Source organism: Oratosquilla oratoria, chromosome 27, assembly GCF_046742065.1.
Source record: "Oratosquilla oratoria isolate Oo_2021 chromosome 27, ASM4674206v1, whole genome shotgun sequence".
Classification (NCBI taxonomy): Eukaryota; Metazoa; Arthropoda; class Malacostraca; order Stomatopoda; family Squillidae; genus Oratosquilla; species Oratosquilla oratoria.
In genome coordinates this window covers 50,202,517-50,226,406 of record NC_134803.1, presented here as the reverse complement: position 1 = coordinate 50,226,406, position 23,890 = coordinate 50,202,517, and the positions used below count along the sequence as shown (strand labels likewise).

General features: G+C 39.9%; 1 protein-coding gene and 1 non-coding gene across 6 annotated transcripts; one reads left to right on the top strand and one right to left on the bottom strand.

The window, feature by feature from the left end:
• Nucleotides 1-651: 651 nt before the first annotated feature.
• TRNAT-AGU (transfer RNA threonine (anticodon AGU)) lies at nt 652-724 on the top strand. Its single transcript has one exon. It is a non-coding gene; the product is annotated as a tRNA-Thr (tRNA).
• A 7,408-nt stretch (nt 725-8,132) lies between these two features.
• LOC143040043 (armadillo repeat-containing protein 6) lies at nt 8,133-22,803 on the bottom strand. Of its 5 annotated transcripts, none has more exons than XM_076210629.1 (9): nt 22,648-22,803; nt 19,744-19,874; nt 18,427-18,669; nt 18,058-18,213; nt 17,373-17,631; nt 16,658-16,803; nt 14,222-14,341; nt 13,190-13,339; nt 8,133-8,998 (listed from the first exon to the last, which is right to left on the bottom strand). In XM_076210629.1, the coding sequence occupies exons 2-9, from the start codon at nt 19,858-19,860 to the stop codon at nt 8,783-8,785; spliced, it is 1,407 nt and encodes a 468-aa protein (XP_076066744.1). In that variant the 5' UTR covers nt 19,861-19,874; nt 22,648-22,803; the 3' UTR covers nt 8,133-8,782. The 5 variants fall into 5 exon arrangements, with proteins under 5 accessions (XP_076066744.1, XP_076066743.1, XP_076066745.1 ...); XM_076210628.1 differs by having other exon boundaries at nt 22,533-22,796; XM_076210630.1 differs by having other exon boundaries at nt 22,541-22,796.
• Between the last annotated feature and the right edge of the window lie 1,087 nt (nt 22,804-23,890).

Genomic DNA, 23,890 nt, shown 5'->3' with positions numbered 1-23,890 from the left:
CCCTGATACAGACTTTACAAGGGGTCAGTACCCCCATAAGGAGAGCATACGTAATCGAGGGGGAGGGTGCGTAGTTCCACTCACACGCCGACATCTCCCCAGCCCCGGGGGGATTCCTGATTGGGGGGAGGCGAGGAACTACGCTCGTGGGCTCCCGTCTTATTTTATTTTCTCATCCTATCACACCTCTCTTTTCTCTCATCTCTCCCTCTCTAAAAGAGTGTCAACAAGGGGTGCTCATGAGCTTGACAAATGTTTGGGTTGAACGAATCAACTAGCCAAGTCCATCTCCACCAGCTTTGCTACCGACCATTGGGTTGCCACGCGTATGGCATCAACGACGACTGACAAAACGCTAACAGCAAATTGACACTTTTAATTGTGGACAAAGGAACTGTACTCCAGTCTCTTCGGCACAATTTGCTACGATTCCAATGGCTCTTGTGGTGTGGTCTTCACCAGCGCTTCTATCCTTCATGCTAAGCAAGACATAGTTCAACTTATTCTTCAACTCTCTCCCTCTCTCCTTTCCTCCCCCTTCCTTCACTCTCTCCTCTCCTCCTCCCCACCTACCCAATCTTCATCGTCAGAGGACCTACTATCAAACCCACAACCGTGATCAAAGTGCTCAATTCCGAAGGGCCCAGCAACGCCTCCATAGCTCAGTGGCTAGAGCGCTGGTCTAGTAAACCAGAGGCCGGGAGTTCGATCCTCCCTGGAGGCACGGTGGCATACTATTTTCTCAAGACTCTTCCTAGTGACCCGGTTCTTGGCCGCGGCGGCTTCCGACATACGGTGTATAGGACATCCAGCACGAGGGCGTACTCCGCTACACGATCTTTATGCTGTCGAGACGACTTTGCAGAACCCTGTTAAATCCTCTACGGACCGCTGCCATCCTGACGAGAGACATTGTTAAAACCTGTACTGACCACTGCCACCCAAACGAGACGCAATGAGACGGGAGGGGGGAGGGGAGAGAGAGGGGGAGGGGAGAGAGAGGGGGAGGGGGGAGGGGGAAGGGAGAGAGGGGAGAGGAAGAGGAGAGAGAGGGGAGAGGAAGAGGAGAGAGGAAGGGGAGAGGAAGAGGAGAGAGGAAGGGGAGAGGAAGAGGAGAGAGGAAGGGGAGAGGAAGAGGGGAGAGGAAGAGGAGAGAGGAAGGGGAGAGGAAGGGGAGAGAGAGGGAGAGAGGGAGAGGAAGAGTAGAGAGAGGGAGAGGAAGAGGAGAGGGTGAGAGGAAGAGGAGAGGGGGAGAGGAAGTGGAGATAGAGAGGGTGAGAGGAAGAGGAGAGAGGGGGAGAGGAAGAGGAGAAAGGAAGAGGAGTGAAGGGGGAGGGGGAGGAGGGGAGAGCGAGGGGAGGGAGAGGGAGAGAGAGGGGAGCGAGAGGGAGAGGGAGAGAGAGGGGAAGGGAGAGGGAGAGAGAGGGGAAGGGAGAGGGAGAGAGAGGGGAAGGGAGAGGGAGAGAGAGGGGAAGGGAGAGGGAGAGAGAGGGGAAGGGAGAGGGAGAGAGATGGGAGGGAGAGGAAGGGGAGAGAGATGGGAGGGAGAGGAAGGGGAGAGAGGGGAGGGAGAGAGAGGGGAGGGAGAGGGGAGGGGGAGAAGAGAGGGGGAGGGGGAGAAGAGAGGGGGAGGGGGAGAAGAGAGGGGGAGGGGAGGGAGAGAGGGGGAGGGGAGGGGGAGAGGAAGGGGAGAGGAAGAGGAGAGGGGGAGGGAGAGGAGAGGGAGAGGAAGAGGAGAGGGGGAGAGTAAGAGGAGATAGAGAGGGTGAGAGGAAGAGGAGAGAGGGGGAGAGAAGGGGAGAGGAAGAGGAGAAAGGAGAGGGTAGAGAGGAAGAGGAGTGAGGGGGGAGGAGGAGGGGGGAGGAGGAGGGGGGGAGGAGGAGGGGGGAGGAGGAGGGGGAGGAGGAGGAGGAGGGGGGAGGAGGAGGTGGGGGGAGGAGGAGGAGGGGGGGAGGGGGAGGAGGAGGGGGAGGAGGGGGAGGAGGGGGGAGCAGGAGGGGGAGCAGGAGGAGGGGGGAGGAGGAGGAGGGGGGAGGGGGAGGAGGAGGAGGAGGGGGGAGGAGGAGGAGGAGGAGGAAGAGGGTGAGGAGGAGGGGGAGGAGGAGGAGGGGGAGGAGGAGGAGGGGGGGAGGAGGAGGAGGGGGAGAGGGAAGGGAGAAGAGAAAGAGTGGGGGAATATGGGAGGGGGAGAGGTTGAAGGGAAAAGATGTGGGTGGGTGGGGAGAGAAGGGATGGGGTGGGGAGAAGGGATGGGTAGAATAGATGAGATATGGGTGGGGGAGAGAAGGGATGGGGTGAAGAGGGGGAGAGAAGGGATGGGGTGAAGAGGGGGAGAGAAGGGATGGGGTGGGGAGAAGAGATGGGGAGAGAAGGGATAAGGGTGGGGGTTAGATGGGATGGGGTGGGGGAAAGAAGGGATAGGGATGCAGAAGAGGGAATGAGGGTGGGGGAGAGGGGATGGGGTGGAGAGGGGATGGGGTGGACAGAGGGTGGGGTTGAGAGGGGATGGGATTGGGGAGAGAAGGGGAGGAAGAGAAATGGGATGGGGTGGGAAGAGGGGGAGGGGGTGGCCGGGTGGGGGAGAGAGGGGATTGAATGGCCAGGTGGGGGAAAAGAGGGGGGATGTTGTGGCCAGGTGGATGAGGAAAGAGGGAGGATGTTGTGGCCAGGTGGATGAGGGAAGAGGGGGGATGGGGTGGCCAGGTGGGGAGAGGGGTGATGAGATGGCCACATGGGGGAGATGGAGGAGGCGAGGGGGAGAAAAATAACTGGTGACCAAGATTGTTAAAGGAGTCAAAGACAAAGCTTAGGATAAACAGAAGACGTGAGAAAACAAGAAGAGCCCAAAAAGACACAAATATGCTAAAAATAACGACACATGAACTAAAGAGAAACTTTAAAATAAAAGTGTCACCGATACATGCAAAGATGGACCAAAACCTACAGGTTTGCTATTGGTAAACGAAGACACTGGAATGGATTATCCAAGCTAAAGTAACTGTGGTATCTGTCGGAGAAAGCCAAGGGTGTTCCTGTGTGTAACATGAAGAATCCCACACAAAGAATGAAGGATAGATTGAGAGAATACAAGGGGCAGCAACCAAACTGGTCCCCAGCCTGGTGGATAAACCATATAAAGGGAGACTAAAAGCACTGTGTCTGCCAACATTGAAAGATCAAAGAGAAAGAGGCAACATGATTACAGTATTTAGGTCACTAAAGGGGGAAAGATTACACTGACAGAAGAGATCTCCTTATTAGAGATGGATTGCTTTAAGAAACCATGGAAGTAAATTAAGACATGTTGAAAAGATATAAAGAAATACATTTTCCATATAGATGTATAAACATATGGAATAGCTTAGGAGATATAGCCTAAGCTCAAATAATACATCAATTCAAATCTAAATATGATAATTGGAAATCAAAGATAGTCTTTATAGATAAAGTTGGACGTACATGAATTTCAGTCTAGGTATGTTAGAAAATTAGAGAATAAGTGACAGGACCCAATGACCATTGCTCTTTTTCTGTATACTACAATTAGGTATAATACACATGGAAGATGCTGCCTCGTTTATTGATTCGTTAGGGTCCTGGTGAACCACCTAATTTTTAACACTAATGCGACATATTTTTCCTGGAGGGAAACCTAGGAACAACCAGACATTGAAGGATATCAGCTAAAGGACGCTGTAAGGATCTCCATCCTACCCTGTACCGTTGCTGAGGGATCTCATCCAATGAGACTTGTTGTGGTGGGCAAGACTGTGCATCCTGAGGCCCTAAAGGACATCATGACCCAACAGATTCCTGAGTAATGCAACAGGTGTAGTCTGTATTGTGGCAACAGTAAATTCATCAGGCTTGGCCATGTTAAGTACAAAATAGCTAAACCTCATATTTCCGCACACTATTGACGCAGATACTTCAGTGTGCGATGAATAGATCCCTGGTACTCCCTCCCTGATAGTGCAGTAAACTGTAATACCACTGAGGCCTTTAAACTAAGTCTATATCAGTCCCTTGGAAATAGATAATTCTCTTATGTTGATAATTAGTGGTCCCTGTTTTTCGCACTATAATTACTATTTAATATTATAATAAAATAGTATGACATTTTTTTTCCTTGTGAACTATTTACTATTACAACTATGTATAACAAATAACTGCATATGGTACACAATTCTGTCCACTTCTCGCAACATTCTCACATTTCTAGCACAGTAAAAATTAGTGGGTTGCCCACAGATAAGGACTTTCAGTTTACGTTGCTGAAGTCAAGTCAAACCTACCTGTTGTAATCAGAGGTAGCCAATCAGGTGAACTACTGATCAACTACCCTTTCACAGAATTAACAATTTACAGACCCTTACACAAAGAATAACCACCTATAAATTTTCAGCTTAAGCAAGCAGCCTCTCCCTCTCATACTTTATAGCAACAGTTCATTGTATCAGTACATATAATAGACAACATTATACAAGTGTTGTAAAAGCTTGGTTTGCAGCAAATACATCTCTGAACATATTTCAATAACTTACAATTTATAATCTACATCACTTCTATGCAGAAAAGTAAAAAATTAGAGATATTAAACCTTTCATGACACAGGTTATCCCCAACCTGATTCAAACCAATTGGCCCATACCAGATAAAAAAGAACAATTCCCATTATCTAAGAACTAAGGGAATTTCATATTATAATTATCGGTCTCACTAAACGCCGACCAAAACCACACAATGACGGTTTTTGTTCAAATGCATAATTTATATATATAAAATAGCATATGGTTGCATTATTTGACCTATTTTCTTTAAAATGTGTGATTTCCATGTAAAATCATCAGAGAAGTTACGTTTTTATCCTCTGCAAAATTACCAACCGGCAACCAACGCCGACCAAACCCAAACAATGACGGTTTTTGCTCAAATGTATAATTTTAAATAAAAATTAGCATATGGTTGCATTATTTGGCCTATTTTCTTTAAAATGTGTGATTTCCATGTAAAATCATCAGAGAAGTTACGTTTTTATCCTCTGCAAAATTACCAACCGCCGACCAACGTCGACCAAAACCACACAATGACGGTTTTTGCCCAAATGCATAATTTATATATAAAAAATAGCATATGGTTGCATTATTTGACCTATTTTCTTTAAAATGTGTAACTTCCATGTAAAATCATCAAAGATAATACGTTTTTGTCATTTGAGCAAAAGTCGTCACTGTTTGGGTTTGGTCGGCGTTGGTTACCGGTTGGTAACTTTACAGAGGATAAAAACGTAACTTCTCTTTGATGATTTTACATGGAAATCACACATTTTAAAGAAAATAGGTCAAATAATGCAACCATATGCTATCTCTTATATATAAATTATGCATTTGAACAAAAACCATCATTGGTCGGCTTTGGTCGGCGTTTAGTGAGACCCATAATTATAATCATCATTATGCCTTACTTATGGGCTCTTAATTTCTTAAACAACAAAATTCCAAACCTCAACCAAATCTGACCAAAACCACACTGAATCTACAAAAAAGATATAGTTTTCTACATGTAATTGTACGCCTGATAACCACTGCTTGTGTACAATATCGGGCCATGAAAAAAATGTCACATAGATTGAAGACATGTCATAGAGGACGGCAGAAGGAAGATATTAAATGGTTGTGATCAGCTTCCTTTGTTCACCTTATTTCCTAATAGAAAAAAATGCCTGGTCCTTCAGAATGTCAGTGATCCCTGAAATATTGACTGTAAAATACATATTCAGCCAATTAGTGAATTACGGAGTCATCAAAATGCTGATGAAAGCTCGATAACATTCATATCTTCAATCTTATTATCTTGTCTCCGTTGAAATTTTGGATTTTCAAATTCACGATTCATGGTAACAACAAATTATATACTTACTTTGAGATGTCCTTATTTCTACAGTACGTGTTACGTGTATCTCTTCTCTGTTTCTATCTTGCCACCGTGCTTGGATCTCACATTTATGCAAGCATTATGTCCTTCTCTTACCGCACCACGTGTAATAACAATTACGTACTAAGACGAAATACGGAATACCAATATTTGCAATAATTTTTCCATTTATAATTTTGTCGTTGGATTATGATGAATTACAAATATCCATAATTCTTAATATAATAAATTGCACTACAAATATTATTACATTTTACGCAAATCTACGTAGATGCGCATTTTAAAAGAATATGACTTATCTTTATCACGAAGCAATATACGATTATGAAATTTTATCATTTTTATTTAATGGAAATTATGGTCAATGAATATTATATTTCCCTTCTTAATTTTGTCTATCTAAATGTATTCCCGATTGATACAGTGATCAACTTCACAATACATAACCTACTGTATGCAAGCTAAGTTATATGAAATGGATTTTAGCCTGGTTTTAATGTTTAAATTATACACTCATATACAGTTAACAGTTTTCATGACTGTCGATGGTTCTATTAAACTGAAGTCACTTTAGAATATTTGAATATTTTATCTCTCATGAATAATCATACACCAGTGGGGCACAATATTATTAGCTGGGCGGCAATTCTAGACAAGACATGCCGTTCACAAGGCTGACAAAATAATTATAATAAAAAATAGGTCAGTGGAGCCCTGAATATTTTACCGCTATATACAAATCTTGCGTTAGAATAAACGGAATATGAAATATTTATCCTTTATCCTTTCTCCAATAGGGACAAAAAATACAATCTAAAATAAAATATTTCGTAAGCCAACAGCGATTATGGGCAGTAAAGGATGGCCGAGATGGAAAGTGTTGATGGGCGCATGAGGGAGCGTCAATGAGTACTTTGCCCCGGTGCGGCACTTAACCATGTTTGGTAGGAATGAGTCCTTGCAGTGTACCTACAAGTTATATTTGTTCTATAGATAAGATTTTGGTTACCGTGCTTAGATGCTGTACAGTGGTAATTTTAATGTATTCTATTGTTCTTATAGTGTTGTTTTACTAGTTCGTAGGGTGCCAATGTATTAGGTAGAAACTGAGCTGTCTATAAATCGTCCTTAATGTTTGTTTTTTCTAATTTGTTTTTGCAACATTCTTGTTTGTCGATATACTGTATATTTGGGTATTCTGAGCAGTTGTTTTTTAGTTGCTGTGCAAGGTTATGTGTGGTGGACAGAAGAACTGCATGGAGAAGTGAAACTCGAGTAATACTGGGAAGACAATCAAAATGTTTATTTCACCAAATTAGCTACGGCCGGCCACCACAAGAGCTTAACGTCAACTGTCCCAAGTGTAAGCGTGACTCACGGTTATCAATGCTCACGCTGCGTGAGCATTGATTATGGCACACATTCTGGTACCCACCTGTTTCACTTATCCACACAGAGTTCCTCTCACCACCAGTTATTATAGGTCATCTGTAACTTAGTACTTTAGTGTTGGCAGATCACTCATAATGATAATAAGTACTGGAAAAAGTGAATGGGTTTGGTCCTTGTCCAGACTTAGTACAGCTCTTTCATTAATGCACTATTGAATGGAAGTGTGTTGATAGGCTAAATGGGTATTGGTAGAGTAGTTGTCCAAGACGACATTTATCTAAATGGACCACACTGAACAAGTGCCGATTATTGATATCCTCCCCTTTTTTCCCTCTTCCAATGTAGGTTTTCATAAAATACTTGTGGATAAGAAATGAAGATCAATTGTTTACTAAAATTTAATGGATATTAATATACAAAGCAAATAGAATATCAAATACAAACCAGTAAATTCTCCACTAGGAATGTATGTTATCACAGATGTTAATGCAAGTAATACAACATTAGTACATTAGTTTCACTGCATATTCTTTCCAAAGGTTCCATACTTCCCTTATTAAACAAACAAGAGAGCATTTTATCCTATACAGGAATAAATAAGGGTTTATGGTCAGGATGCCGAACAAAGGGAAATGTGTATGGGCAAGAGTTTGAGGAGAGCGTGTCGATTAAGATAACAACCTGTTCCACGAAAGTGATGCTTTGGGGATGAATTAACAGTATGACTGGTAAAATATCAAGGTCCTGAAAGGGATGAGGACAATCCCTGACTCGCAACCTCAGTTTGTATTTTTTCCAAAGAACCCTGAAATATTATTAATTCTACATATGTGCACAGTGTGAGAGGCAAAAAGACAGTCAATGTAAAGTTGTCAGCAATGGAATAAAACCATCTTTTAATGTATTATACACCAAAAGAAGAAAATATTGCAACCAAATTTTGAGAAACTAAAAGTGAAGTGAATCTCTTGCACTTACAATCCGAGGTTTTGATTTCTCCTCCTTCCCAATATCCTCAAGGTTACAGTTGTCGTCATTTGTAATTACTATTACAGCACATTATATTTTATTACTTCTACTTAAAACTTAATTTCTACCAAATTAATTTAACTTTAGTGATGCTATTCACCAGTTCTACCAAATTAATTTAACTTTAGTGATGCAATTCACCAGTCCTGAGTGTGTTTGTGAACAGTAGCATGATGTTAAATGCATGAAAGTGCATAGAAAAAATATATATAAATAAAACATGTAACATAAAAGAGAGAAGGTCACTTGGTTTATAATGGAGAAAAAAAAAAAAAAAAAAAAAAAAAAAAAAAAAAAAAAAAATCCTACAGACCCAATGATCAAGATGGCGGCTGATCAAGTTTTATTTTCTTGTGTGTGCTCTGACTTGTCCACCCCCCTTATGAAGGGGAAAGGGTTTTCAATTCATATATATATATATATGAATTTATCGACTAATTTCATGGCCAGTTCCCCTCCACTGCTCATCTAACTGCACTTTGAGGTTAAGGTCTCTCAAAGCAGCTTTTGCAAGATCTTTGATTTCTTCTTCATGATCAATCAATGCATTCCTGATAACGTCTTCTACTCCACACTCTGCATACACTGCACAGTGTTCAGGAATCCTTACTGCACTGTTCCTGATAGCCATGCATCCCATTTTCTGTTGAATAAAGAAAAGAATATATATATACTTTTTTAATCTTCCAGAATTCCTATTCTAATGATAGATGTTGCCTTGAGTTTCACTGCCTGGAAACTCGCAGCCTCACAGTGACTTGCAACAACCCTTGGGTCCTTTCAAAGATCCCCCTCGGAAGAAATTTTGGACTGTTATCTAGGCTGTATTGATGTGGAAGTTTCTATGTTACCTTCTGGAATTAGTAACAGCCAGGTAGCAGTCAGTTCTTACGTGAAAAGGTGAAGGAAATACAGTTTAAGATGATAAATCTTGGCCCCAGATTAGAGAGGAAATGCCACTGCACCTCCAAATAAGTGAAAGAAAGAAAAAGAAAAAAAAAGAAAAAAAAAAAAAAAAAAAAATGGAAAAGGAGTTGTTGTCGTTCCCTAGACTGTCTGTCCGAGCAGTCCCGTCTCCCCAAGGAATGCCACAGCCGAAACTGGGTTTTCCCACAAATCCTTTATAGAGTGTATGTTGTGTTGTTTGCGTGCATGATTGTGTATAATGCAGTCTTCCATTATGTGTTGTATGGTATGGGGTGAAGTGTTACATCCTGGGCAGCTGTTCACAATGCGGTCATCCAGCCTCTTCTGGTAGCTTAGAAGTGCTGGGTGGTGGCCGCACCGCAGTCTGGCCAGGTGGACTCTGTCCTTTCGTGGGAGAGAGGATTCAGAAGGGTGGATATCAGGGGGTCTGGCATGCAGCAGTGTGTTGTCTTTCAGTGTGTTAATGTAGCGGTGAGTGATATGATTATGAATATGTTTCCGGAGGCTGGTATTTGGTGGTTGTGGAGGAAGAGAAGAGAGTATCTGTGTGTGATATAGGTCTTTGGGTGTTGTTTTAATGTTTCTTGGTGTGTGTGGGTGTTCTGCTATGTAGTGTAGCGGGTGTGATGTGTTTGTGGTGGCTGCGGCAAGTGTTTGTGTGCCTCTCATGTCGAGGTGGTCCTTGACTTTGAGGACTTTTGTTTCATTGTGTAAATGGTCTGTAGGTGTTGTATTTGTGCAGCCTGTAATTGTTTTTAGGCGCTTTGTTTTGTATGATTTGAAGGGTGTTGTGGTGTGTCTCACTGAGATTAGGAGCCCATGCAGGACTCGCATAATTCATCACTGAGCGTATGCATTGTTTGTATATTGTTGTATTAGTTTTTTTGTTTTGTACAGAAATCCAATCCATTTGAATCCGCACAGGCAACAAATCAACACTGACAATAAACATGTACATTCCCCCCCCCCCCAATCATCCCCCATAGTTCCAAACACCTTCAGGCATCAATTTAGCCAACTAGCCTCAATCCCCAACCTGATCATGGGTGGAGACTTCAACGCCAAGTCATCTGCCTGGTATGTTGACAACCCTGACACAGACAGAGGGCTTAATATACAGACTCAGTTTGACTCATTGACTATCATGAACAACACACATAATCATACACATATCCCACACCAAGCCCTATACACTCCCTCTTCTCCTGATATCACCTTCTGCTCCCCCTGCCTTACCCCAACAACATCATGGAGAGTGGCCGGAACCCTTGGTTCTGACCACCTTCCAATCATCATCACCACCAAAACAAGATGCACCCCAGTTGGCCACAGACACACATACACCAATTACAAGAGAGCTAACTGGGAAGCTTTTACTGAAGAGACAGAACAACATTTTGAAACACTTAACAGTACACCAATCACAAACATAAACTATGCTGTGCACACTTTTAATACAATCATACAAAACGCAGACAAGAGATACATCCCTAGAGGCAACAGAAAATCACACAACCCCAACTTCACACCAGAAATCCAAGGCCTCATCAGACAACGAGACACACTTAAACACAATACCCCCACACCTATCCCTCAAAACATAGCAGACCAATACAAACACTAAACACTGTGATTGCCAATAAAATACATGAACAAAAAACACAAAATTGGCAAAACTTTATCAATACAGTTCATCACAAAACAAACACCAGCAAATTGTACAAAACACTCAACAGCATTACACTATCCAACAGTAACACAACACGCTCTCATGCAGCAATAATCACAACAACAGATAATCTACCCTCAAACAGACAACAAGCAAACACACTCATAAATCATTTTGCACAGACAAGCCATCTCACTTCTCACCCTGACAACCGACACACTATTCGACGTAAGAAAGACTTTCCCACTGACTTAGACTATACACCCTTCATAGACAGTCAGACAAAACACATAATACATAATCTCAAGCACTCATCTGCCTGTGGCCCTGATAACATAAGTAACATCCACCTAAAACACATTGGACCACAAGGTATATACGCACTCACAAACATTGCAAACTACAGCTATGCACACAACACTATACCCAACATCTGGAAGCATGGTAAAATAATCACCATTCCAAGACCGAACAATCCCAACATAGCACCGCCCAATCACACTTCTCTGCACCCCCTCTAAAGTCATTGAATGTCTAATACTTAAACTTGTCACACCACATATTCCCCTTGCTGACTCACAACACAGTTTTAGGCCACTACACCCCACAAACACTCTTCTGATAAACCTCACACAAAGAATTTTAGATGGCATCAATTCAGATAGGCTCCACCACAGAACACTTCTTATAACATTAGACATTAGTAAAGCTTTTGATGTTATCCCCCGCCACAACCTAACAAATAAAATATATAACACAGACATGCACAATAACACCAAAAGATGGCTGACCAATTATCTGGCAGGTAGGAATGCTTACGTGTCATATAATGGCCAATCATCGCACATCAGAAACATTAAGAATGGAGTACCACAGGGCTCTGTTCTATCCCCCACGCTCTTTAATCTATACATGCATGACTTACCCACACCAGACACCTCAGAAATACAAATCTCTTCCTACGCAGATGACATAACAATCACATGCACACATCGTAACACAGACAAAGCTGCAGAAATAATCCAGCCATACCTTGATACACTCAACACATGGTTCATCACAAACAGACTCAAAATAGCTCCAACCAAATCTACAGCAACACTTCTCACCAACTGGACAAAAGAACACAAATACATACCTCATCTCTACATCAACAACACTCTAATACCACACACAAACACACCGAAAATTCTTGGTGTAACATACGATACATCCATGTCTTTCAAACAACACATCACAAACATAAAAAACAAATGCACACCTAGACTTAACGCACTTAAGTCAATCGCTGGAACATTTGGAAAAGGAGTTGGGAGATATGGTTGATGAAAGAATATTGGATGGTTTGGACACATGGAAAGAATGGGTGAAGAAAGATTAGTAAAAGAAGTGTGGAAGGCAGAGGTGGATGGAGTGAACAGAAGGGGATGACTGAGGATGAGATGGATGGATGGGGTAAAAGGGGCATTGGGAAAGAGGGGGATGTCTGTTGAAGAAGGAAGTGAGAAGGTAGAAGATAAGAGTGGAGAATGATTGTGTATGGATGAAGCTGTGATTCATGGAAGTGGGCAGGGGGGTTAGAGAGTGGTTATGTGTGAATGATATTTTGACACAGTCCAAAGGGATTTCTCCCTGTCTTCTCTTTTTCTGCACGAGAGGACGGAGAGGGGAGTTGTCGATTAAATGAAGCAGCCTTGGTGCATTGTTTATTACCCAGGGCAATGGGCATGATGCAGGGGTGACCCATCATCCACGAGGAGCCAAGAAAAGAGGGAGGGAGGGGTGGTGAATGAGAGTGGAGTGGGTGGGGATGAAATGGGTGGGAGAGTAATTATGCCTTTTGACTTTGGCTACCTCCCTTGTAAGATGGAAAAACCCCTTGGTATATGTATGCATGTATGAGGTATATACACATACATATACCAAAGGCTTTTTCCCCCTTACAAGGGAGGTAGCAAAAAAAAAAAAAAAAAAAAAAAAAAAAAAAAAAAAAAAAAAAAAAAAAAAAAAAAAAAAAAAAAAAAAAAAACTGCATACTCCACTCTCATCCATCCCTTTCCCTCCCTCTTATCTTGGCTCCTCCTGTTTATATTTAATGTGTGTATGTACATCCCCTATTAAAAATGTACATACAGACATTAAATATAAACAATTACTTAGGAAATTAACTTATGTTTGATCAAAACTAAGCTACAAATAATGTTGACATCCAACTGTATATTCTGCTTTAAATCTTACCTGCAACTGTTTGTGTTTGGGATGAATTTTCATAGCTTGCACTATTGCCTGTGCTGCTCCCATTTTGACTAGTTCTTTGGAATGGTTGACCTCTCGCAAGGCTAAGACTGAAAGAGCTGCCACACAAGCCTCACAGACAGGTGCTGAAGCCTGCATACAATGGGAGGAGAAAAAGATATAAGCAAAAGCACAGAGAAAAAATGGCAATTACCATACAGACAAATAACAATATGCTACATCAGCCCAATAAAGATGAATATCAGGCTAAAGGATAAATTACATAGAGGACATACTTATTATTAATTAATTATCTACACTCCCATGGTCACACTTCCTCAAACTTCCTTCTCTTTGCAGTGGACAAGGTGCAGGGATGACCCATCATTCAGGAGGTGCTAAGATAAGAGGGAGGGTGGAGGGGTGTGGAGTGTATTCAGGGATGGAATGGGTGGGATTGATTTTATGCCTTTTTCTTTTTGGCTACCCCCCTTGTGAGGGGGAAAAAGCTGTGGTATATGTATGTATATATGTATAATACTTTCCATCCTCTAGGACATTTACTTGCCCCTTTTACTCCACAGTTCACCTCCACGGCTCCACCTCTAAATACATTGCATACCAAATCAAATCTCACAGCTGGCTCATCTTCATGTCAGATGTCACTCTCTTGATACACCTTAGGGAGTCTACAATTTTATTCAACCTCTGCCTTTGTTAAAAGAATAACATCTCTGTCTCATGCTCTCCCATTGCACTGACAGACCACAACAGTTTACCTCTTATTTTTGAGACAATGGATTCAGTTTAACATCATGAACTTACCCTTTTAGGGAGGGCTAGCACAGTACCTTCTTAAGAAGGACTCTTTGTGATAGAAAAAGCTATTTATGTGACCCACATACTTCATCCCCTTAATCTACATATTCTCATGAATATTACCCTTCCACCTTACATGCATTCTTATGGAAAAATTAACTTGATATTCCACAACATCTCCAAAAACATATCTACATTTCCACTTCTTTACATTACCTCATGCTTGGTAAGTGCTCTTATTATGAGTTCAGGAGATCCACTTTTCATAGCTTCTCTCTTCACTTTGTCATTTCCACAGATAGACTTCAGTAGCAGTGCTGCTTGCCTTGTCAGTCCCTGTGAACAAAATATATTTATATATATATATATATATATATATATATATATACATATATATATATATACACACAGTAGAAGCCCGATTTAACAAACTAAATCAGCCAAGGTCCAGTCTGCTAAATTGAATTTTCTGCTAGCGTGAGCTTATTTCTGCTAACTCTGGTTCAGTATTTGACTCCCTACGTAGCGGAATTTTCTGCTATATTGAGGTTATTTTGCTAAATCCTCTCAGTCATTTTCTCATATACATTATTTTGTTTTCCTATTATACTGTCTATTTCTACTTGAATATATTTCTGCTACAATTATACTTTATACATATACTGAATCATATATTATTGTATATATATTATAGTACATATGTATATGTATATTTATATACCTCCAAAATACTAAATTATAAATTTTTCCTTGACTCCACCACCACAATCTGGTAACATCTGGTAACACTGGACTCTGAGACACACATGTGGCCAATTGACAGAAAATGCTCAACTTAGCAGACCGTTCCCGCTAAATTGAGCTATTTCCGTAGACGCGTCTGGCCAGCTAGCGGAAAATGGTCAACTTAGCAGACCATTTCTGCTAAGTTGAGCATTTTTGTTATTGCTACTTGCAGTTCGCTAAATTGAGATCCGTTAAATCAGGCTTCTACTGTATATATATATATATACACACACGCACACACACACACACACACACACACACCACTACCTCTGGAACAAAGAAGAGAAAGAGGAGATCTACTGAATATTTATAGAATCATGAAAGGAATGGAAATCCTAGATAGAGACGTTTTATTAAAATGGGACAATGGAAAAACAAGAGGACATGAAAAGAAACTCAAAAAGGATAATTATAGAAGAGATCTGAAAAAGAATAGCTTCCCACACAAAGTGGTGGATACCTGGAATAAATTAGATAAAGCAACAGTGTTTAGGAACAAATTTGATGATGAAAGATACAAAGACGGGTCACCATGAGCATAGCTCCCTTCCTGTGTAATACAACTAGGTAAAATACACACATTTTTTTGCTGTGAAACACGATAAGGAAGAAATTAGCACTTGAAATGTATAACAAGTTTGAATGAAACAAGAAAACAAAAGGATTTACACAAAAGATTGGCTGTATATGCATGAAGTACAACTACACTATATCAAGTATTGCTTACTTGATAACCCAGTGAGGTTTTAAATGATTGTATTACTAGCCAGCAAGAGTTGATCTTTTAAGTTAACTCATGACACTGACCTAAAGGCCTGTTGCCATGACAGGTCTGTTATTTGTGATGATAAAGAAAGTCAACTGCTGGACAAATGACAATCCCAAAAGACCTTTTCCCTTTACAAGGGGGTGGCTAAGTCAAAGCAAACACCCACCCTACACCTATACTTGGCAATAATCATTAAAATACAACTTACAAAACTGATGTTGTCCTTGTTATTTCTTAAGAGCTTAAAATCTGGTTTTAATTTCCACCTGGAATTCGTTCTCATTACCTTTCATCCCTGCATGGCTGATATTCTTTATAAAGTGTGGTTTATTTCTTTCAGCACTGAAATTAAATTTAGCTGTGCACCCTACCATTCTATATTGCTACTCTTATCCTCTATTTCATTCTTTGTTGAACCATCTGAACTTCAGAATCATTTATGATTTTTTTTTTACAATTTTTTTTTTTTTTTACCATTTTTTACAATTGCTGTGGATGTGCTGTGCCTTGCGACACTGCTTCCGACCCAGGGCAGTGGACAGGATACAGGTATGACCCGTCATCTAGGAGGTGCCAAGATAAGGAGGGTGGAGGGGAGTGGAATATATAGGAAATGGAATGGGTGGGAGAGGGAGGGGTGTGGAGTGTATTTAGGGATGAAATGGGTGGGAGTGTTTTTATGCCTTTCCCTTTTTGGCTACCTCCCTTGAAAGGGGGAAAAAGCCTTGGTATATGTATGTATGTATGGAATGGGTGGGAGTGGTTTCTATGCCCTTTTCTCTTTGGCTACCCCCTGTGTAAGGGGGAAAAAGCCTTTGGTATATGTATGTATGTATGTACAATTAAGTAAACACCATTATATGAATACATTATTTTACACAGCCAATACGTTTCAGACAATAATACAAAGCCTCTTCCCTGAGTGACCTATGGATTAGCCCAGGTTCCAAGGCTGGTTTCCAGAGAAAAAGTGATCCAAAATCAGTGCAACAACTGACGAATTAGGAAGACTGTATGGCATAATCTCCTCAAAGCTCAACGAGTTAACTGGGGAGTAAGTACAGATGAACATGATAAATACAAATAAATTTACAAACCTGATGATCAGGGAAGGACACCAGGACATCGTTGATGATGGTCAGAGCATTGTTGTCCACTGCCTCTTGACAATATTCTGCACGGACACATAACTTACTTACAGTCAGTAACAGTTCGCTGGCTGGCTCACTTTCAGTCATCCAGTCTTTAGGAATGGAAAATGAGAGAAATGGATTGCTTAATAACCAAAATATCATTGTATACATAAAATAAAGTTTATATCTAGAGTTTTGTAGACAAATATGTGAGTTTCTGGTAATAGATTAGAATATCTTGAAGTTTTATAGATTTGGATTGACAGAGGGGTGTTATGGGATACAATACAGGTGGATGGGATAAGTCAATGTATTGAGGATAGTCAAATGTTTTTACAAGAGCAGTAAAGCTTGTGTGAGGATAAAGAATGAACAAGTGGTTTGCAGTGAAAGTGGGGCTATGTAATGTCATCAAAGGTGTTCAATGTGTATTGGATGGGGTGGTGAGGGAAGTAAATGCAAGGGTTCTAGGCAAAAATCTAGAGCTAGTGGGAGGTGAGCAAGCTCGTGAATGATATCCTCAACCCCTCTAATCTGTAATATGGATATATTTAATGTAGTTTAATAGATACATTTTTTTTTGGGGGGGAAAAATGTAGATTGACAAAGTGTACAGTAAATGAAGTAAAATAATAAATGTTGCAAAGGATATACAGTATTAAAACCATTTCATTCAAACCTTTCAAGAGCTCCAGGGAGACTTTGATGACACTGAGTTCTTCAACTAAAGTGCGAGCATGATCGTGGGCCTTTCCAAACGCACAGCGAACATCGTCATCTAATATAAAAGAACGTAGACACTTGCAGGCAAATCGTACGATTTTGGCACTTGACCTGTGGCCCTGAAGAAGGGCTACAACCTTCCCATGTGCTCCTGCTTTCACCAAATTTTGGCGATTGTTTTCATGACGTAAACACGATTCTGTGCACCACCGACACTGTCAAAGAAATTTCACATCACAGACAGAAGTTATGACAGAAAACGTAAGACTATGATACAACAATTTGGGCGGGACTGCTCGGACAGACAGTCTAGGGAACGACAACAACAACAACAACAACAATTTGGGTGCAACTAAAGATATTTAAAAAAATCTATAAACTGGTTATTGCAGACAAAATACTAAATACAATTTATGAACTCTAATCTTAACATTACAATATGAAAAAAATTATACATACATATACCAAAGGCTTTTTCTACCTTACAAGGGAGGTAGCCAAAAATCAAAGGCATAAAATCCACTCCCACCCATTCCATCCCCACACACTCCCACCCCTCCCTCTTATCTTGGCTCCTCCTGGATGACAGGTTATCCCTGCATCTTGCCCACTACCCTGGGTATTATACAAATAATAATTACCAGATATTCAGGAATTTCTATTTCCTGGGCTTGTACACTCCACTTATCCATGAGTGACAGCATAAGGCCACATCCTTGTTGCTCCAGAATGTCAGGATTGCATTCTGTCAGAGCAGTCAGGGCCTTCAAAGACAAAAGAACCACCTCATCTTGATTCTGTGGGATGAAATTAAATTAGTTGTTATAGACGATCACTAATATATTTAACAAGTATAAGATTACAACAATCATTTACAAAGTACAAGCTCAGGAATCTTAACACACAAATCTAATGCACAGCTATACAAGAATAATTCTATATCAATTGAACAGATATACTATTTGGATGCTTTCTTAGTTGTATTATAAACTAAGACACTTGTAACTCACATCATGTTTTTCAAGCACTTCAGTAAGCACTGGATAAGCCCCTTCTTTTGTTGCTAACATCCTGTGGGCTATCGACAACTTGCACTGTGCCGTAAAGGTGCTAAATGATTCAGTAGGAATTTCAACTGTAGCATCACTGTTTTTAAACTCTTTAATACTTTTTAAAGCTTCTAAAATATCGTGGACCATGGAGCCTTCTTCAGAAATGCGCATATTTTTCACAATATTACTTAGGAGAATACCCTGTGAAGAAAGATGAGGAATAAACAGTAATAATAACAATAATATAATGTATCTGTTTACAAATATGAATAAAATGCTCTGAAAAGATGTACCATATCCTTTATCCTTTAAAATATTCTAGTTTACCAGTTTAGCCCTCTTCCCTCTATATTTTAATTTACAGTGGCTACTCTCCTATCTGACATCAGGTTTTCTCCTCATCTCTTCCCACTTTCCTTCACTTTGGCACATTCTCTTCACTTTGCACAAGAGGATTGTGAAAGACAGATTAAATATCTAAAAAATTGACATGTTGACAGGCAACCATTTTGAATTCAAAAATGGAAGATCATGTGCTTCAAATATGTTAACCTTTTACTCAAGGGTGGTCAATGTGCTACAAGAGAGACGAGTAGCTGGACTGTGTATCTTCAGCTGGAGAAAGTTTTTTGACATGTTACCAGTGGTGGCGCCAGGGGGGGGGGGGCTTGGGGGGCTTTAGCCCCCCCAAAAAGTGGCCAGCCCCCCCCATTAGCCCCCCCAACTGAAATGAGCAAATTGAAAATTTAAAACACTCATTGAAATAATTTTATTAAGTGGAATTTTTAATTGCCAGGGCTAAAGATTTGTAAGCCATCAGTGCTAGCCCAACCATTAACCCCCTCCCCTTCTGAAATGAGGATAATATATGTGTATTATCATATTACTATTAGCCCCCCAAAAAATTTGCTCAGCCCCCCCTTAGCCTCCCCAACTAAAAATTCCTGGCGCCGCCGCTGCATGTTACCTAACAAACAACTAACAAGAACATCTGAACACATTGGAGGACTTATGATGCCACAAGAATCAGTACCAGTACCACATTATTGAAGGAAATACAAAGTACACTCATATGTTGATACACAATGTAAAATAATGAGTAGAATAGATGATTAAGACTACAAACTGGTAAATATAAATGTCCCCTAAGCTGAATAATTGCTTGAAGTTAGCCACAATATGTTGTGCATAACATCCAACAGATTAGGATAAACAGATATGAAAAATATTTTGATGCATTTCAATTTGCTTAATACTCATGAAAAATTAATTTACCTGACTTTCGAATTCCTTGCAGGATTCTTCAACAGCGTCCTCCAGTGTCATATCAAACTCTTCTACATTCTCCTTCACAACACTATCAAATGTCTCTTGAGATATTACCTTCACCATCCTGCCTTTGTTACCTGTGTAAACAAAAGAATTTCAGAAAATTAAATAGTTGGCTGGAGTCCAAAAGAGAAAAATATTTGTGACAATGATAAATACTGTACATCTAATGATCCAACAGTGGTCTATAGTACTTGCATACCTTCCATGCAAGTATGTAAAAAACTACAACAGTTACGAGGTTTATCAAGATCTTTCAATTTGCACTCTTAGTGTAGTGTGTATGTATTTTCTACCTTCCTACAAGGATTAAATACCTTTAGATGGCTTTCTACATAATTTATTTTTCATTTTCAGTGAGAAAAATTGAGGAAGTCTGTACAGATGATTTTGTTTCAAAGATAAAATTCTAAAATAGTTTTCTTGCTGATTTTAATGTATCTTCTGTGTTCTATCGGGAATCACTCATTTTAAATTCACACACCTATGCCCCTACGCCAACAGTCTGGGGTCCTATGGTGTGCAGACAGGGTTTTGAGTGTGGGAAATGAACACACGGCAATTTTCAGTAGAAACTCATGGCAAGATCATCAAAATCTGCAAGATTTTTATTATATATATACTGTATATATATATATATATTTTTTTTCCTTACCTTAACCATACCTGACCTGACCTAATCTAACACAAAAAGCATGTTTCCTAGCCACATGGCAAATCCCCCTTCCCCTTCCCAGGACACCCCAATAGGGTGCTCATTACCAAGAAGAGGGGGGCAAGGTACAAGATACTCCAGACCCCACCATTGGGGTTTGTATTACCTGGGCAGGGGCTTTCTACCCTAGACTCCTAGTTGGAAGCATGTTACTTAGCAGGGGGGATTCACCACCCAAACCACCCAATAGGGATGCATTTCACCTTCCCAGGGAAAGCACTCCTGTAGTGGAGTGGTCGCATACAGCAACACAATTTACACTCCCACCCTTCCTGGGTATTTATGAATTTTCATCTCACCCACTCGCACAGCAATTTGTATATTTCTTGCATCTATATTATGACAACTCCAACAAATTTTCTTAGTAATGTTTTTCCTGCAAATTAATATTACGGGACAGTGAAAAAATAATTCCTGCAACCTTCTCGCTACCAGCCACCAAAGCGAGCATTTAGGTTAGGTAGGTTAGATTAAGTTAAGTTATTTGTGAATTTTCATCTCACCTACATGCACAGCAATTTGTATATTTTTTGCATCTATATTATGACAACAACTTTTCATAGTAATGTTTTTCCAGTAAATTAATATTAAGTTATGGTGAAATCATGAAAAAAAATAGTGGGCAAGATGAAACTTCACAAATTCTCCTTCCTGTGCTAAATGCAGCAATATAAATAACCAAAAATCCTTCACTTATTTAAATTAAGACAACCTGAGCTTTGAGTGATCAAACAAATTATTAGTCATTCAATTTGTCAAGATTATTATAAAGAAATGCGAGAGAAACATCATTGTCAGAAAGAGCCGCAATATTCCAGGACTGCACAGGGGAGTCTTCCTTCTTCCAAAAGCCCCAATGTGGTTATTCTGCTACAAGTAACTTGAAATGATAATTTACAATAATGAAAAATATTGTACAGTACTTATCTATATATGACATATACAAAGAACGCAGTGGCTATTTTTACGATGAGTCGTACGAATAGTCCTCAGGCTATTCTTACGACATGGTTGATAGCACCCTCTATCATGAACTTTTAATCTGAATTCAAAATGGCTGCCACTAATTTCAAATTACTTGCAGCAGGTGCAGAATTCTATTCATTTGCAACTCTAAAAAAATAAATTTCCAGCTGGGAAAAGTCTAATGATGAACCTTTATACCAGAAACTTAAGGACAATACAATCAGCTACTAAACAGGCTCCTAACAGAAGTTTCAAACCTGAGCTGCAGTATTTTTCAATAAATTATTGCTGTCAGCATGGAGGTATAAAATGCCAACTGAAATCTACTACTGGGATACAACCAAATCAAATGTAAGTAAGAACTAGACTTCTGTCTGTTCCAAGACATCTTCATACATCATTAGCAACTCAAGATAAATTTACACATTTAAGAAAAATATAAACAACATTCCTGGGAGGATTGTTAGGTTAGGTTATCGTAAAAATTTAGTTCAAAAGTTCACGATAGAGGGTGCTATCAACCATGTCGTAACAATAGAGGACTATTCTTACGACTCGTCGTAAAAATAGTCACTGCCTATAAAGAAAGCAATATCACACAAAGAGTATAGCTACTTGAATTCTAACCTTCCACTGCCCTAGTTTTAGTTTCTATGCATTAATATTTCAGGTTCTTAATACAGGTACTTCTCCAGCCTTAGACTTTTCTTGGACTATCCTATACTGAAATAAACTTTTTGAAATTGTTCTATGGCATTTCTGATGGAACATAATATAATGTATATCAACAATATACCCCCAACATGCCTATGGCAAGACAAAGACACATTAATGTGCAGGTGTACAGCTATTTACTATTAAGAATATTTACTATTATCGAATATAGGCATGAGTCATGTCCATAACAAAGGCTGCCTCTTCTCTGACTCAGTTTATTTGAAATGTTACTGTTTTTACAATGTACCACTAAGCATTTCGATTTCAAGTGATTTTATGATGCACTATTAGATACCAAGTACAGCACCCTATTCTTGTTATTATAATTATACTGTACCTTTTTACCTCTAGTAGAATATATAAACTATCACTGAAGGCAGAAGAAAAGACTGGCTCTTATTGACGTATCACACTTTCCACAGCTGTGCATACAGACACACCAAAGCGCTCACCTTCACCAACTATGGTCTTGATCTTCAAAACAAATGATCCTTGACCCAAAAGTCAGAGTTGCCGCAAGTTCTGTGCAACTAATGTCACTATTACACAAAACTAACTTTGGAAAGCTCGCTAACAGCATCTGTCAAATCAGACGAATGTTTAAACTCGGTCATCTGTTCCATAGATGTCGCTAGTATCAGAGGATAGCTCATATTATACAGTTTGTACTGATCAAATAATCCGTCAATATAACAAATATATACATGGCAGATGTTAAGGTGTGACTTGTCAACAATATCAAGTTGTTGCTTGTTTCTTTAAATTAGCCGCTCTATGCTGTGAATAAATACAAACACAAGAGGGCATAAAATTAAACAAATCATAAATCAAGCTATAGAAGTTTAAATTTCATTATTAAATCAGTTAGTTCTTCGTGTACAGGAAATTAGAGCATCCAAAGGCGCATATATTGAATATATCTGCACTGTAATTTATATCAGGTGAAAAAGTGTTACGGTACGTTGAAAGAAGGTAATGTGTAAATGCTGCAGATGACAAATCCCCATGCTTTTTTCACAGTTTACAACCGAAATTAATTACCACGCAATGGCAACTCCGCCACAAGTGACAGCAAACGGGTGACTTTTTTTTTTTTTTAAACGGGTCAGGGTTTGTCGTGGGATCTAAAAGTCGTACCCCATGAACTACAGCGACCAGCTAACTGCTGTTTTAGTTTAGAACTTTATCATAACAGTATAGTATTTCAGGAAGTTACTTAAATCACGAACATTTTGGATATTTGATAAAATCGAAAAATATATAATTAAGATGTATGAAAAAGTGCCTTACAACTCAAAGGAAATTATTTATTCGTGCGGGGCTTTTTTCTCCTACGGTGAAAGGATAAGAATGCTGCCACTTTATTCCCATGCATATCGTAAAAGGCTAAATTGAAGATTCATATAATATACATATATTACTCGATTCCTTCGGAAATACCGATTTATGGGATTTATACGTAAAAGGATGCTATTTTTTTTAATAACCTGTCATAGGATCAATCAATCAAATCAGCCATCCTGAGTCCACTGCTGATCAAAGGCCTCCTTCATAGCATTCCATGAATCACACGACCGTGCCATCCTCTGCCACGTCACTCCCGCAAACTTCTCGATCTCGTCTCTCCACCTTCTGTCTGGTCTCCCTCTTCCACGCTTCCTATCTCGCGGCGTCCACTCAGTAACACACTTGCTC